The sequence below is a fragment of the Tympanuchus pallidicinctus genome, unplaced genomic scaffold (genome assembly GCF_026119805.1).
Source record: "Tympanuchus pallidicinctus isolate F22 unplaced genomic scaffold, pur_lepc_1.0 scaffold3, whole genome shotgun sequence".
In the NCBI taxonomy this organism is placed as follows: Eukaryota; Metazoa; Chordata; class Aves; order Galliformes; family Phasianidae; genus Tympanuchus; species Tympanuchus pallidicinctus.
The window spans coordinates 67,801,105-67,816,401 of NW_026294747.1; the positions used below are offsets into that span (position 1 = coordinate 67,801,105).

Genomic DNA, 15,297 nt, shown 5'->3' on the forward strand with positions numbered 1-15,297 from the left:
CATAAAGAGGTAAGGGGACTTGTTATTCCTTTCAAAACAGCAAGCCCTCCAAAGAACCAGGAGGGCTAAAGAAACTCAGCTATGCACTACTAGGAATGCAACAGATGAAGTAAGGGAAAAGGAAATGTCACTTCTTGCTCCAGAAATTCATAAGCTTGGAAAGGTTGGTGGTCCGCACCTGCATAAACCATTCCTCTTATGACATTAGCCAGTAAGACAAGCTTAAAGTGAATGAATCATAGTTCACAGAATTGTATGAGTTAGAAGTGACCTTTAAAGATCATCAAGTCCAACCTCCCTGCAATGAGCAGGAACACTACTGCTCCATCAGGCATTCAGAGCCCTGTCCAGCCTGACCTGGAATGTCTCTAGAGATGGGGGGAGCATCCACATCTCAGAACAACCTGTGCCCATGCTTCGCAACCCTACTGTAAAAAATCTTTTTATTATATCCACTACCCCACTTTTAGTTTGAATCCATTTCCCCTTTTCCTACCAGAGCAGACCGTGCTCAAGAGTCTATCTCCTTCTTTCTTATAGTCTGTCAACCAACCTTAGTCTCCTCACAGAAGGACAGCTAAGCAAAAGGCATATCACTGATATTTATCATCACTGCAAATATCAAATAAAGAAAACTGACATTGCTGTGAGACAGAAGAACAACTACCTAGTGTCTCTGTTGTTCTGAAACGAAATCCACAAGAGAATTGAATGCACTTGCAGGAGATTTCTTTGTCTTCGGTTTCAAAGGACACCGAGACATCAGCATTGTGAGGCAGTGAGATACTCCAAGTTAGCGTATTTTAGCAGCATGGAAATACAAGGAAAGATTACTTGGATTATTTCTCATAAACTGTTGCACTTACAATTGGGCTAGCATTGATGTAGTCTGAATTGTCGTGGCTATTTTCAGCTTTCAGACATATCCTGGAGTGATCATCTGCAAAGGCAAACAAAGAGATGAAAGTTACAATGGATAGGATACTTGTATAGAGAAGTAAACTGAAATTCAAAGTCAGATTAACATGCACTTCAAGACTGGCACTTCAAGAGGGTAAGCAGCAGACAGGATACTTTCTTCTGACTCCTAATGCAGCGTAAGTTTGATACAACCACACAGTCACAGCTTGGCTCAGGAACGAAGCTGAGATATCTCAGGGGCTGAGTATCAATATGTGAGCACCACAATATGGTGCTGCTCAGGGAGTTTAAGATTTAAACTAGGAAAGTCACTAGGAAAAAAGACGGTACTACAGAAAACACTCCTGTGTTTTTGCAGGGTCATGGGAGAAGCAAGCTGATGGACTTGGTCCATCTGGCTTCTCTTTAAAATGAACAGCAGGAACACCAAAGCACAATTTGGAGCTGGACAGAAAGTTAATCTGTCCTGATCAAACATCACTGCTGCGTGGTGCTATGCCAGTGATGCGAGGAGACAATATGACTTGGCGATGCTCCTAGGAGAGACAAAACACAGCACATCTACAACTGAATGTATGAGTGGAGCACACACAGATGTTCCTGCACTGTTGGCCACGAAGCCAGCTCAGGCATCACTGGTAGAGAACACAGCAGCTCTGGACACAGGAGACCGATTCATGGGGCTGTCTATTGTCACAATTCTTTTACCGTTTTTAATTTGTATTTTTAATGGCTGTAGCTCAATTATGTTTACAGCAGGTACATCCAAAACACTCGATCTCTTCATTTAGAATTTCAGAATTTACATAATGGATGGGGTTTATTTGTCTGTATTTAGAAAGTGACAACACAGATGTCTGCAACTGTTCCAGTCATCTAGACTTTTTAAGAAAAAAATGTTTCTGGGTCATGAATCATCTCATCCTGATTCAGCTGTCTCAAACAGGCAAGACAAATTACACTCAAAAAGCACCCGTTTCTTTCCATCAGCCAGAGAAGGAAGACTAGACCACATGCAGATAACTTACAGCAAAGATGTCTAAATCTTTACATATGAATCTCAAACAACTTTCATCTGATACATAACCTTTATAGTTCACACTCCTCAGCAAAGCTACTCTGCACAGTGCATTGCAGAGAGAAGTTGTGGAGCTGCCCTCCCACGAAGCCTCTACTTTGTATGACTTTAATGAAGACTTGCTTACAGTCACTAGATTGTCACCAAAGTTTAACACACAGATCTTCTCCTAGAATAAGATTAGATACGTGCAAGGCATGTCAGACAGACGAAGATCCATTCTTGACTATTCACACAAAATGAGCCTTCAACATAGCACGAGGATCAAGAAGACGAGAAAGAGCTCGCTCACGTATACTGTTTGCTTCCACACTTACTTTACCACTGCTATATCAAAAATACGAAACAAAAATGATCTTGTTACACCTGAGATCTTGGGACGAGCCAAGATTTTTTTTTTTTATAGGAAGCTTTACAGTGAGCATTGCCACAGAGTGCCTGAGGACAGCTCAGAAACTATAGGATTTGCACAGGTTAAGTGCACTGAATGTGATCCCTCACATATCTTAGGCCAAGTAAGCACTGAAGAGAAAGCACATGCCTTGGACAGCAAAACCATTCAAACTAATCACCAAAGAAAATATGTAAGGAATTTTCAAGTAATGAATGTGGGAGACAGTGGAGACTGATTCATCAGTAGTTAGCAAATAGATGTCAGCATGGCTCTCCAATAAAAAGTCAAGATTCAGATCTGTACTTTTAGAATTTTTTATTTTAAACACAGTATTTCATCTCTGCTCTCTGCTTTAGTGTACCTTATCACAATCCTGCTGCCCTGTAAGGTGAGACAAGATAATACTTACGTAGTGGTGAGACTCCATACTTGCTGCCAGAAAAAAGGGTGCAAAAGAGTTGGACACATCTCTTTTGTATATATCAAGAGTTTTCACCCACGTGTGCTTCAGTTGCAGCATCAAGCTTTCATACTGACAATGAACAGATTGTGCTTGCCTCTGCCTGTTATCACTTCAAAGCTTCTAGGAACTAGCATAATAGTGCCTCCGAAACAAGCAGAAAAGGAAAAAATGCAACGGACACACTTGAAAATGAGCAATGTCAACATGATCAACAAGCAACAATAAGCAACAGGGAAAAAGCTGAATGTACAAGCATTTTTTTTTTTTTTTTTAAAACTAAATATTTGCTATGTTAGAGGCAAAGGAGGAGCAAGAGAAGCAGGAAATGCAAAAAGAAAAGAAAAACACAACAGAAAGAAGGAGGAGAGGAACGTAAGAAATATTAGCTCAATCTAAGAAGCAAGCAGGAAAGATGAATGAAAAAATAGGAGAGGAGAAAGAATGAGAAAGAAATACTGCTACTTGCGATTGCAATTTGGGCAAGCTACAACTAGCCATCATTTCAGATGTCTACAATAGCTGCAGACAAATGCTGCACTGTTTTGCATTTGTTACCACTCCAGCCAAACCACAGCTGAAAGAAAAATAAAACGCATAGATGGAAGTGTATAGCAGAGAGGATTCCTAAACGAGAAGGCTACTACCAACATACAGCTGAGGAGAAATACAATACGAGTTGTGTTTTACATACATACAAAGTATAAGTGCAGAGGATGGAGGACAAAGGATAAAATATACAGCAGATATGAGTTTGTACTATATGGATACTCAGGCCATTAGCAGTGCGCCTGTCTCCCACAGAGCCTGTGTTATTCCTTCGAGCAATGTGTGGTGGCCTCGAATAATTTAGGTATCTCAAATGGCACTGAATTCCTATATTTAAGCAGTTGAATTGGGCCCCAAAAACCCCGAATTATTTCGACAATCACCAATACTGCAGTACTACACCATCACACAATCCTCCGCATATCTCACAGTGGCCCTGTGACTTAATGAAGATCTGTTACCTCTGTTACTTTCCAATGAGGATTGAAAGCCTGGCTGTATAACTTATAACTTACCTAATGCTTTTTGTCTTCTGTGTCCTTTTAGTCAGACACTTTTGAAGGAATAGAACCAACAAGAAATGCTGGAAACAATGAATATGGGAAGCTTCGGGCTGTACGAATTCAGGCTTTGCACAGCAGGGCGCATCTCCCAGCAATCAAAATGGCACATTCTACCCAGAATGTCATTTTCTTTATTATAGATTTAGACTGTTATTTCCCTGCCCACACATGAATGTGTAAAAACACTGTGCAGAACTGCACTGGGGTAAGAACATGAAGAAGTATTGAGGAGCAAAAGCAAAGCAGTCTGAAGACTGTGAAGAACCTGAATCTACTGATCAGTTGTTTCGTCCATAGATTATCTATACGATGTGGAACACTTCTGAGATCTGAAATGAAATCAAGTTCATTTATCCCAGAGCATTTGCCAAATATATATATATATATATATATATATATATATATATATATATATATATATATATATTTTAAAAAAGATAAACTTATTTATGTATTCCATCACTCTAAGCTACTGCAATGCTTCTTGGTTGGATAAAAGAATGTTATTTACTAACCTAGGTCTAAATTACTTCACTTATCAGAATTTTTTGAACAAGTAGTTAATTAACTAAATGCAGTGTCAAGGTGATTCTGACACTAACTTGTGTATAGAGAAGATAGGTAAAAGAGTAAGTTATGATATAACTGTGGCATCTATAAAACGGCACCAGTGCGTAACCAGTAAAAAAAAATAATATCCTCATATTTTAAGACTGGTTAAGAAAGGAAAACTGGAAGCAAATACAATACAGTATGAAAGCCTCTTTGAAGCCTTCCTAAGATGAAATCTTTTATATGAATTGGCAATCCTGTTTTATCTTGTCAAGGTGATTATAAATATGAAAAGGGCAGGGTGGAGAATACACTGAATGCAGCGTAACAACATAGTAGCATATCAAAAGCCTATCAACAACATAAAAAAAGAAACCTATGCAAAAAACATAACAAAAAAAAAAAAACCAACATAAAAAAGAGACCTTTTTTTCCTCACCCCTAATTTTAGAGTTCACAGTAACCAATATCTTATCAAAATGCCACACTTTTCATCCACTGAAGTAGTTCTAAGGACCCAACATAACAGCTGCTTACCAGCACACACAGCTTTGGGAAAGGAGAGCAGGAAGTTCTGTACAACTCAAAGAGGAAAGTTCCAAGCACACCCCTAGCCAGAACAGAAGTTTCCATATTGTAACAAAGGCAATAGATTGCTATTTACTCTTGCTAAAGTCAAAAGAGTTTTAAGTGTGCTGAAATGCTTCTAATTAAAGCATCAGATGAACTGTAACCACTGTGCTGGTGTACATGGATAGCACAGGCACAGAACACACTATGCAAGAAGCAAGGGGCAGGAAGTTGTACACCCTTGGCTGATCACTACAGGCTGATTCATCCAAGCAGTAGAATATGATGAAAAGAGAAAAACTGCCAACTCACCTCTGAAAATAGCTCAGCTGTCTAGTGTGGCATGACACCTAAGCTAAAACTCCCTGCACTTTAGTGCTGCTACAGCTATATTGCTTCTGGACTCACTGCCAGAATGGCCTGAAGGTTCCTATTTCATTGCTTGCTGTATTATTATGCAGACACACTCACTGCATCAGCTCAACAACCAGCATCAATTTCTGGCAACACCTACAGCTTCCATGCAGCCTCCAAGGCAGGACTCAGGAACAATCTGGTTTCATTCATGAACGGAGGCTCAGAGCAGCTTAACACAGCCCAACTGGAAGTCCACATTAACAAGAATGCTTTAAGCATAAAGTTCAACACTGACCAATACATATTATGGAGCAGTTTTCACTTCAGATTATATCTATAAATGCTATTTTGGGGCAGAGGGATGGAAAAGAGCACAGAGGTATTACACTCCTTTAACTTCCATCCTTACTTTTTTTTTTTTTTTTTTTTTAAAGTATTTTTCTACAGACATGATCCCCAAACACATGAAGTCAATCAAGTATTGCTACTGTCACAGCAGACTTTTGACCAGCATGGTATTTATTCGTAAGAATGTGTATTGCAGAATTACAGTGCTCCTCTCCTAAGTAGCACATCAATGCAGAAAGAGTCTCTAAATTAAGAGGAGAGCCAAATCCCACTGAAACAAGCACGTGGGCACTGATGGGCTCAGGGAAATTACCAAGTAGCTCCAAAAAATCTTCACTCCAAATCTGGCTCTGACATTTACTTAATGTCTTACCTGTCATTTTCCCACTTCTAAAGGAAAAATAGTACTTAAGGCTCTCATAGGGAAAATTAATGTTTTCAGAGCACTTTAAAAATTAAAGTAGCTGTATATGTTTGCCAAGCTACCCAGCTGGATTGTGGGCACACTGACTGAGAGCATTTTTGTTGCTGTGGACTCTGCATATATTCTCAGCTTCAGTTTTGTTTCATTGGTTGCTTAATAAAACATGTGGCTGCAGATTACCGATGTAAACTATGAGAAATACATTTGCATAAGAAAAATGTGTTATTTTTATTTCAAACTCAAAAAAAAATGGCTGCTTACAGAAAAAGTACATTCTAGGAATATAAACTGGCTCCCTTTTTATTTTCCTTCTTTTCATCCTAATCCTAGCAGAGAAAGAAGCCAGTTTGCAAGCTTATCCACTGAAGCCTAGAGGGGCTCATTCAGTACAGCTGAGTATCTGATAAACAGATCATCCAGCTCTGATTATAGACTGCTGGCATTACTGTTGGATGGACACGATACCAACTTGTCCAAACAAGCCAAACTTTTCTGCTGAATGGCTACAGATGCCACTCTTGCCCAGAAAGTATATTCCAACATTGAAAAGCACTCTGGCTATTGAATTTCATGAGACAGCACAGCTGCAGCAGCAGCAATCGGTGACATAACTGTGCATTTTTATAACATATATGCAACTTACGAGAAGACAAACACATTCTGAAATGACAACAGGACATGGATCCAGCCATATTCATAGCTACACTTCTCTAGTGTACACATACACTACTCTGTATTTTGTTTGCCTGGCATCTGTAAACTCTCCAAGCACTGTGCAAAGAATATTGAGAAAAGTATCAAGAATTTAAGAAGTAGCCATGGAAATTAAAGTATACATACATGGTACTACAGCCCGGGAGCGATTCTTCTGGGCGTTTTCCTCCTTCTGTGCAACAGTGGTGGCATTGGGTTCAGCCTGATAAGCACAAAGAGCTTCCCACTCTTTCTCCAGACGATTCTTGTTTTTCAGGTGATCTTCCATGTAGGACTGGAATTAAAAGAATACTATATTAAGCATTGGCTTATCTGGTCTCAAAGCTAAAAGGATGCATCTCAGGATGGAAAGCAGAACAGGCAGACATAAGGTAATGATTCAGAGTTTCTCCAAATAAGTACTTGCTCAGAACTTGTTTCCACTGAGAGCTCAGAAACTGCCTTTATCCTAAAGCAAGGGGAGAATGGTCAGGAGTGAAAAATAGAAGTAGAAAGAAATAGAAAAGAGTAGAAATCCTGAGCTCTGGAACACAACACACTCAGTCTGACTGCTAATTCATTTATTGATGTGACTTTACTTCAACCTCAACAAAAATCAGATCATTAATATGTACCAGCACTAACTGAGAAGAAAGGCCTGAAATCTCCAGATGTGGAACTTAGTGAGCAAGAAACTTCTTCAGTGCCTAGAAAACGTAAGCACAACTGTCTACTTCACTGGACAACAGAAGAGTAATCAGTACCCATCAATAAAAACAAGTTGCTATGACAACATCTGTAGTCAAACAGAAGGCTTTTAAAACTAATGTTCAAGCACACATGCAAACTCAAATCATCAATACAGTTCCTGAGAATTTAAAAACTGCCAGACTTCAGTGCAAAGACAAGGAGTTCATACTGTGCCAGTCCAGGTGCAGAGTGAGCCTTGCACTGAGAAGATGGTGTTAATATATACTGTTAAAGAGTGTGCCTTGTACCTGCTCTTCAGTAAAAGCAACTGTGTTTAGGGGAATCATCTTCAAAGAAAATTTAATTGGTATCCCAGGAATGACAGCCCACCAGAGTATATTAGGGCAGATCTTAAGTCTTTGAGGCTCTCACAAGACAAGACGTTCTGTACAGCAGGTTGGGAATTCGCGTCCAGAGGTTTTCCAAAATTTAAATAAGAACCTGCTCCTTCACCCCAGGGTCCTAAAACTTGTTCTGAATAGATGAGGGAGAGACCGCAGGAATGTTTAGGAAGAATCTCTTCCCCTCTCTGCAGCAATGAAATAAAGAATCTGGTACTGCAGGTCTACTTACCCGTCCAAATTACTTTCCAGAGCAACAGAGTAACCACACAGTACACTCAGCTCATATCTGTAAATTAAGCTCCTCAATACCCTTAAAAGGTTGGTTGGTATAACCCAAGGGGCTCCTGCTGGACCATGCCCTGCTGCAGTCCCATCTACACTTGTTTAGGAAACATTCTTATAAAAAAAAATCCCTCCGGAAGTATAAAAAAAATTTAATTGCTTAATTTTCCCACCACGTGGCACCTCTGTTGTACCGAGGAGTCTTCAGACATGCTTTAATGAAGGGCAGTCCCGTCCTCTCAGCAGCTTCAGCAGAAGGTGCAAAAAGCTCCAAGTTCATCTTCTGCCAAACTGAGCACTGCTAAAGCTGTCGCTCACCACACTCCTCACTGAATTGGGCATGGGAACAATTTCACCTACAAAACTGCTTCTGACACGCAGCTATGTCTCTGTGCAAGGTTTGTTGCATGTGTCCATCTTTCCATGAGATTTATAAATCATACTTGTTACCAAAAAGCAATTCAAGAAGTGATGTTTCCAGAAAGACTGGCTAAATGTTCCTGTAAGGAAGCATACTGTGCTAGAAGAAAGGCTTCTAAAGGAGGTAGAAAACAGTGGTGGCCTAGATACAAATCAAAACACCCACTGCGTGATTGCTTCCTTGTAAAAATAGTGGGAAAAAATGGCAGGGGATGGGGCCTTTGGCTGCAGGATGAGGGGCTGGGGGCACGAGCAGCTCCACGAGGGGAGAAGGTCAGTGAGAAGAGGCACAACCCAGGCTGCTGGGAGGGAATCACTCATCCCCCGGCACTTTGCTTGAGTCCATCGTAGAATCATGAAGGTTAGAAAAGACCTCTAAAATCAGCTAGTTCAAACACCAAGCCATCCTCACCATGCCCACTGACCACATCCCCCACTGTCACATATCCATGGCTCCTGAACACCTCCAGGGATGGTGACTTCACAGCCTCCCTGGACAGCCTGCTGCAATACCTCATCACTCTTTCTGAAAAGAATTTTTTCCTGATACCCAAACTGAAACTCCCCCAGAGCAACTTAAAGACGTTGCCATTTGTCCTGACACTAGTTATCACTGGTAATTATGGCTAACTGTCCTTGCCAAATGGCTGCTGCTGGTGAGGAAAGGGGGAGATTCTACTCTTTTTGTCCAGTAAATCCTGGCCTGGACCTGGACACTACACATACCAGAAAAAATAATCTTTCCCATGCAGAGAACAGTTGGTACATAAGAATTGTAGTGAGGCAAAGGGGGGGAAAAAAAAGCAGTGACATCTGACAGCATCACTGAGGCAGGGCTCCTGCTTGAGGAGAACAGTTCTGAACATAGCAGGCAGAGCTCAGGCACACATGGGGCAGCCGCCAGATCCTTCCCATTCTAAGCTCCAGTTCTGTAAACAGTTTCACTTCGACACGTCCATCAACTCAAACTTCAGGAACACTTTCTGCAGATACACGGGTCTGTCAACAATGAACTTTTCCAAAATATCATGGGATCCATGAAGGAAAGGGTTGATGAATGCCCAATTCCCATGGGAGGGCTGCACAGAGCATGCAGGTTCCTGCTGGCTCCGACTCGTCTATTTGATGACCTCAAAGATTAAGTTTCACGAAGAAAGCTAAAAATAAGCTTTAAATTGTTGTACATGACATCGCTAAGATATTTTGATTGCTTTCAGTGGATATGAATTTTTAAACAACTTATCTCTCCTCTAAAAGGAATATTTTCTACATTTAACTTCCTTTCTCAAGTAATTCTGAATATAAAAAATGAATGCACAAGTGTAGACACTGAAACTTTCACTTATACCACAATCATCATCCACCTAATCTCAGTACCTGCATCACGCAGATGAGATTCACAGGGCACTTCTGCCAGATCTTGAAAAGGCATTAGGACTATATGAGCAGACCTGTGGAAGGCTCTGCTCAGTATGAACATCTGCTTTATGCACACGTTTAAACAGTGGCTGAAAAACAAACCTGCTTTAAAACATTCAGAAGTCAGACAATTCCCTAAGAGTTAGGCAATCTTTACAGTCCTTCAGAGCCCCTACTCTCATCCCCATTTTGCTAAACAGAAGCTTAGTGATTTCGAAATGTTCTCATGGGAGCTGCTGATGTACATTAAATTGAGTGGAACTTCTGATATTTTAGAGATTGTATGTCTACTCAGATCCACTCCTTAATTAGGATGTTTTCATGAGATGTTCTACAGCATTTGCCTGGTACAAAAGAAATTCATTACCAACACGTCAAACACACACATAATTTTCCCTGTCCACAGCAGCAGACAAAATAAATAGAGGTTGTCACCACTGCTACTGCAGTGCTTCTCAGAGCCTTCTACAAAAGGCAAAGCTCTGGTCTCACTAAGATGCCCACATCAAGACATGTCCTGCAGCCCTAAGTACATGCTACTTTTTTAATTAAGTAGTCTTCTCAACCACCTCACCTGACATACCTTAGTTTACATTGTCTTAATTCTCCTTCCACAAGGCCTCAACAGCAAGTGGAAGCCCAGTCTGCACTCTCTTCTATGCACAGATTAGATACTCTTGCTACCAAACCTGAGGATAACAAGGATGGAACATCACCCTTTGTCATCAATGTACACAGAAAAGGGGATGTACAGAAACAGCTATCACTATTGTGTGATATGTACCAGTCATAAGGGAAAATATTGGCTTTCAGCCAGAGGATGAAAAAAACATCTCAGGGACAGTGAATCTCTGGCCAGGAGATCCTGTGCCAGGGGCAAATGCCAAGACAGACTCACATGCCTGAACACAGGCACAAAGAGTCCAACAGCCTGGCTTGGATTTGGTAACATTTCCTGAGTGCTTGTTTGATGCTATGTTATGGCGTCAAAGCACTTTCTTTTCCTTCACTTTTCTCTTTACTCTAGAAGTAGCAATACATTCGCTGCTGCTAAATTAAGGTTAACCAACATCGTACTTAATTTTTTTATTGGTCAATCTCCAAATACCTTCATTACAGACACTGTGGCTTGCATATGACAAGCTATTCATTTTAAAAACACCTATTTTATTAGCTGATGTTCAGCTATTAGAAAAAGCAATTATTTTTGACAACATACTCCAAAACGGTACTTGATTAGGCACTCTTCTCCTGGCTAAGGATGTCTCCTTTAATGAAAAGTCAGGCAACTCTGAAATTGACAGACTTGACAGCTCTAATTCAATCTCAGATGTCAGCTGAAGAAGTGGACATTATCTCAATCCTTGTGAACGGTGACCACTGCAACCCACACCCTTCACCTAACAGCATGAGAACCACTGCTCTCAGATTGCAGCTGCTGCTTCCAAATGCACAGAGAGGAAATCAAAGTAAGAACCAGACATAACAGCACCTCAGCTGCTGTTGCTCTGTGCCTGGCTACTTCAGAGAACAGGAACATGGGTGAGCACAGCACTGCTGCCAGGTTCACAATGCACCATTTCTCCAAAGAGAAACATTTCTACATCATCAACTCCAGTTGCTCTGGGATAAGTCTCATATTCAGCCGCTGGTCCCTCTTCTGCATACTCTGGACACTATTAAAAAGTGAGCAGCCCAAATCAGGTAAGAGCAAGAGTAGTTCTACATGCTCTTGGGGCGCATAACTCCCAAAGGGAATCAGTTCCTCCAACACAGACATTCTTACCAAACTGCCAACCTCTCCATCCTTCCTCCCCTCAGTGCCCTAGAATGGCACAGCACACTACAGCCTCTGGATGAATCAAACCCTCAAACCCTTCCACAGTCCTGGCTGGTCCTGCATCACTGCATGGAGCTGGTGAGGTAGTGAAGGTGACAGGGGCCAGGCAGTGTCACAGTGCTTCTCTGGCTCCTCAGGAGGGTTTTGGATAAGAGTGAATCAGACTCAGCTATTACAGAGTAACTGCAAGTGTGTACTAACCACTAAAAAAGAAAAAACCCACATACTAGAAACCATTCATTTTATTATTCTCACTGATTGGCATATGCAAAGGGGTTTGTTTGTTTTTTTTTCCCTTTTTAGCTTTGATTCTTTCCTGTAGGCATTCCCAGCATTTTTGTCATTCTACTCAGACCTCTGCCTTCCTCAGGGCATATTTCAGTCACTGCATGTATTCACTATAAAAAAAAAAAAGTGTATTATACTTTTCTGTTTAAATTCAGTTTACTTTCAACATAGCACACGTTTCTCTCCTTCCTTTTTCTGGCTCAATATTTTATCACTAGTGGGTTCAGGGTAACTTTCTCCTTTCCATTCATACCACTCACCGTGCTACAAAAGTTTGAGTGCTCTGATTACCCACCTCCAGGCTTACAAATAATGCCTTGTTCTCCCTGCTTCACAAAGAAATTTTGCAAGCTGCATATAGATGTCTGTATCTGAAGGGGAAGTCCAAGCCACAGTTCATTACTATTCCTTAAAACACAAACATTTCTGGACTATACACTCTTCTTGTGGAAATACTCAAGTATTTCCAACAAGGAAGAGAGCTCCTCATCTGAGATGGCTTTGTCACAGGGATTCCAATACTACGGCTTTCCTATTACAGACTTAATTTACTACTCATTGTCACCAACCCATGTATTTCAGCTCTATTCTACTCATGAAAAGTATTATTCTTCTATAAAACTTCCTCTTGTGTGTATATCAGTGTCCTTACTGTGCTGGTCCATGAACTAACATATCTATGTAAAATATACACCTCTCCTCTCATGGCTTTCCTTGAAAGATAATTTAACTCTATATGTTTTATGCGTTTTCAGGTCTAAGCTTTCCAAGCTTCTGGATCACTGCTCTGTCATCACTTCTGTGCAGCTCCTTGCAGTGTGATACCACTTGTGAAAGTCATTAAGTCACTGCCGTCCACTTCCAGATTACTGTCTAAAAAGATAAATGTAACTGTAAGCACCACCAACTCCTGTACACTGCCAGACACTACCATACAGCATTTAATCATTACTCCTGCATCATCCTTTAGCCACATTTCAGTCCACATGATTGTCTTCTTAAAAAACTGACATTAATTTTTCAATTAACTATTCACGAGACAGTTTCAAGGCTTTATTAAAATGTAGATACATTACATCTGTTGTTTTCACTTCATTTCACTTGGTTTTGTAATTTTAGTTAAATAAAAAGCAATCAAGTTTGTCCAGGCAAGATTTACTCTGTATAAAATTATGCACTTTCTTACTCATTGTGCTCTTATTCAATGGAAAGGATGGAGGAGATTAGCAAACAAAGGAAAGACTCCAGTCTTCCCCATCAGCTGAAACAGACCCTCACACTTATCTCCCTTTTGTGCCCGTGAAAAAAATCTCTCCCTAGATAATCAGCAATTTCTTTTTTAATATGTGTTCAATTATTTTCAAGAACTGGAGTCTAGACTCACATAATAGCGAAGAAAACAAGCATTTCTCTTCTCCTCTTCTCCCCATTCCTCCTTCTTAAAATTATGATTGCATTATTCTTCCCTCTCTGGCACCCACACTTGTCTCGTACAGCTCAAACAAAGCCCCCAGACACATCACTGTTAGAATCTTGAAAGAACCATATTCAGACCACACGAGTATTTCTTCACATTTTATAAGCATCTCTCACATCTCCTAAGAGTTTCATACTAGTACTGAAGTTACTTTGGGATCTCCCTTGAACACAGCTACCCTTCTTTCTGAGCTTCTGCAATGCTCTCACAGAGCCTGGAGGCTGCAAGCCTAGCACATGCGCTTCCATAAAGGATGCTCTTGGTGGTGACCCATGTAGAAGAAAGCATGGAAGTAGAGCCAAACCACATCCATATCTTTCCTACCTTTCCTCTTCAGCAAAGCAGACCTTAAAGACAGGATGCACCATCTCAACCAACTTAGTTCTTTAAATGAACCAATGCACTGTGAAAATCCCAGTTTTCTCCATTGGCTACACTTCCGTTGAAGCAACACAGATGTTCTGATCCAACCAACCAGCAAAATTGTAGAGCCTATTCATGTTCTCAAGACCAAATCCATGGCAAATCCAATTTTCGATGTTACTTGTAGAAAACTGTGATATTATTGGGCTGCTTAAGTCACAATATATGTATGAATGAAATAAAATCAAATTTTTGTTGTGGCAACTAATTTTTGTTACCTCACAGAACATGCATCTGACATAAATCTCAATAAATTAACAACAGGCTATAAATTCTCACATACTTTCAAACCTGAGGAACATTCTGCATCTACTTATGCCAATGGAAACACTCTGATGTCATGGGAGCCAGGATTTCATCAGCTGTTTTGTCAGTCTTTTCATTATTGAGGTCCTTAGTCTCTTCTTGTTTGTCCCATACTATCCTGGATCTCCCAGTTATCACTAGGAATGGTCTATAGTAACCACAAATGGAAAAAAAGTATCAAGACACAAAAGGCTGAGGGTGTGTATTTAGTCTTTATAAAAAGCACTGAGAAATTACTTTATCTCCTTGGTGTTGCAGTCACATTATTACAGTAATGTGTTTTGATTAATTTTTCTTATATTTCTCAGTATCTAAATACAACAGTGAAAAGAATAGTTTCAAAGCCTTTAAAATGTTGAAAAAGCCACTCTGAAGCTTTCCTAGTATTTTGGCACAAAACACTACTAGTATGTACATAATACTGTAGATAATGAAGGAAAAATAAAAAAGGAAGGTAATTCTCTGACAAAGCAACTACTCAGTCTGGTTGAGAATAATTTTGCTAGGTTGATTCAAATCAGAGACGTATTACCAGGAAATTAATAACCTCCAATGGTGATTCCAGCTAACAATAAAAGATGACATTCCCTAGTTTCAGTTACATTTTTAGATGTAAAGACTATTGTAAACGACTAAGCATATACACAGAGCACAAGCACTTCAGGTATGCCACCTAAAGCATTTCAAAACATTTATCCTTGAGTTTGAAGAGGAACACCATCCTTGCATGATCAGAGTATGACATTATCTACCTAATGACTACCGAGCGACTTTTGTCAGAATGACTGTAATTCACAAGTACATTAGATGGCAACTTATGTTCTGCTTACCTAAATTAA

At 40.2% G+C, this 15,297-nt stretch overlaps 1 protein-coding gene across 6 annotated transcripts in view; it reads right to left on the reverse strand.

Annotated features, from left to right (window-relative positions):
• PTPRN2 (protein tyrosine phosphatase receptor type N2) overlaps nt 1–15,297 on the reverse strand; it is a 620,450-nt gene that overhangs the window by 53,073 nt on the left and 552,080 nt on the right. For all 6 annotated transcript variants that reach the window (XM_052695759.1, XM_052695758.1, XM_052695760.1 and 3 more), the window contains exons 15-16: nt 7,057–7,204; nt 867–940 (exon numbers count right to left, since the gene is read on the reverse strand). In XM_052695759.1, the coding sequence (XP_052551719.1) occupies nt 867–940; nt 7,057–7,204 (222 nt within the window). The remainder of the gene's footprint in view (nt 1–866; nt 941–7,056; nt 7,205–15,297) is intronic.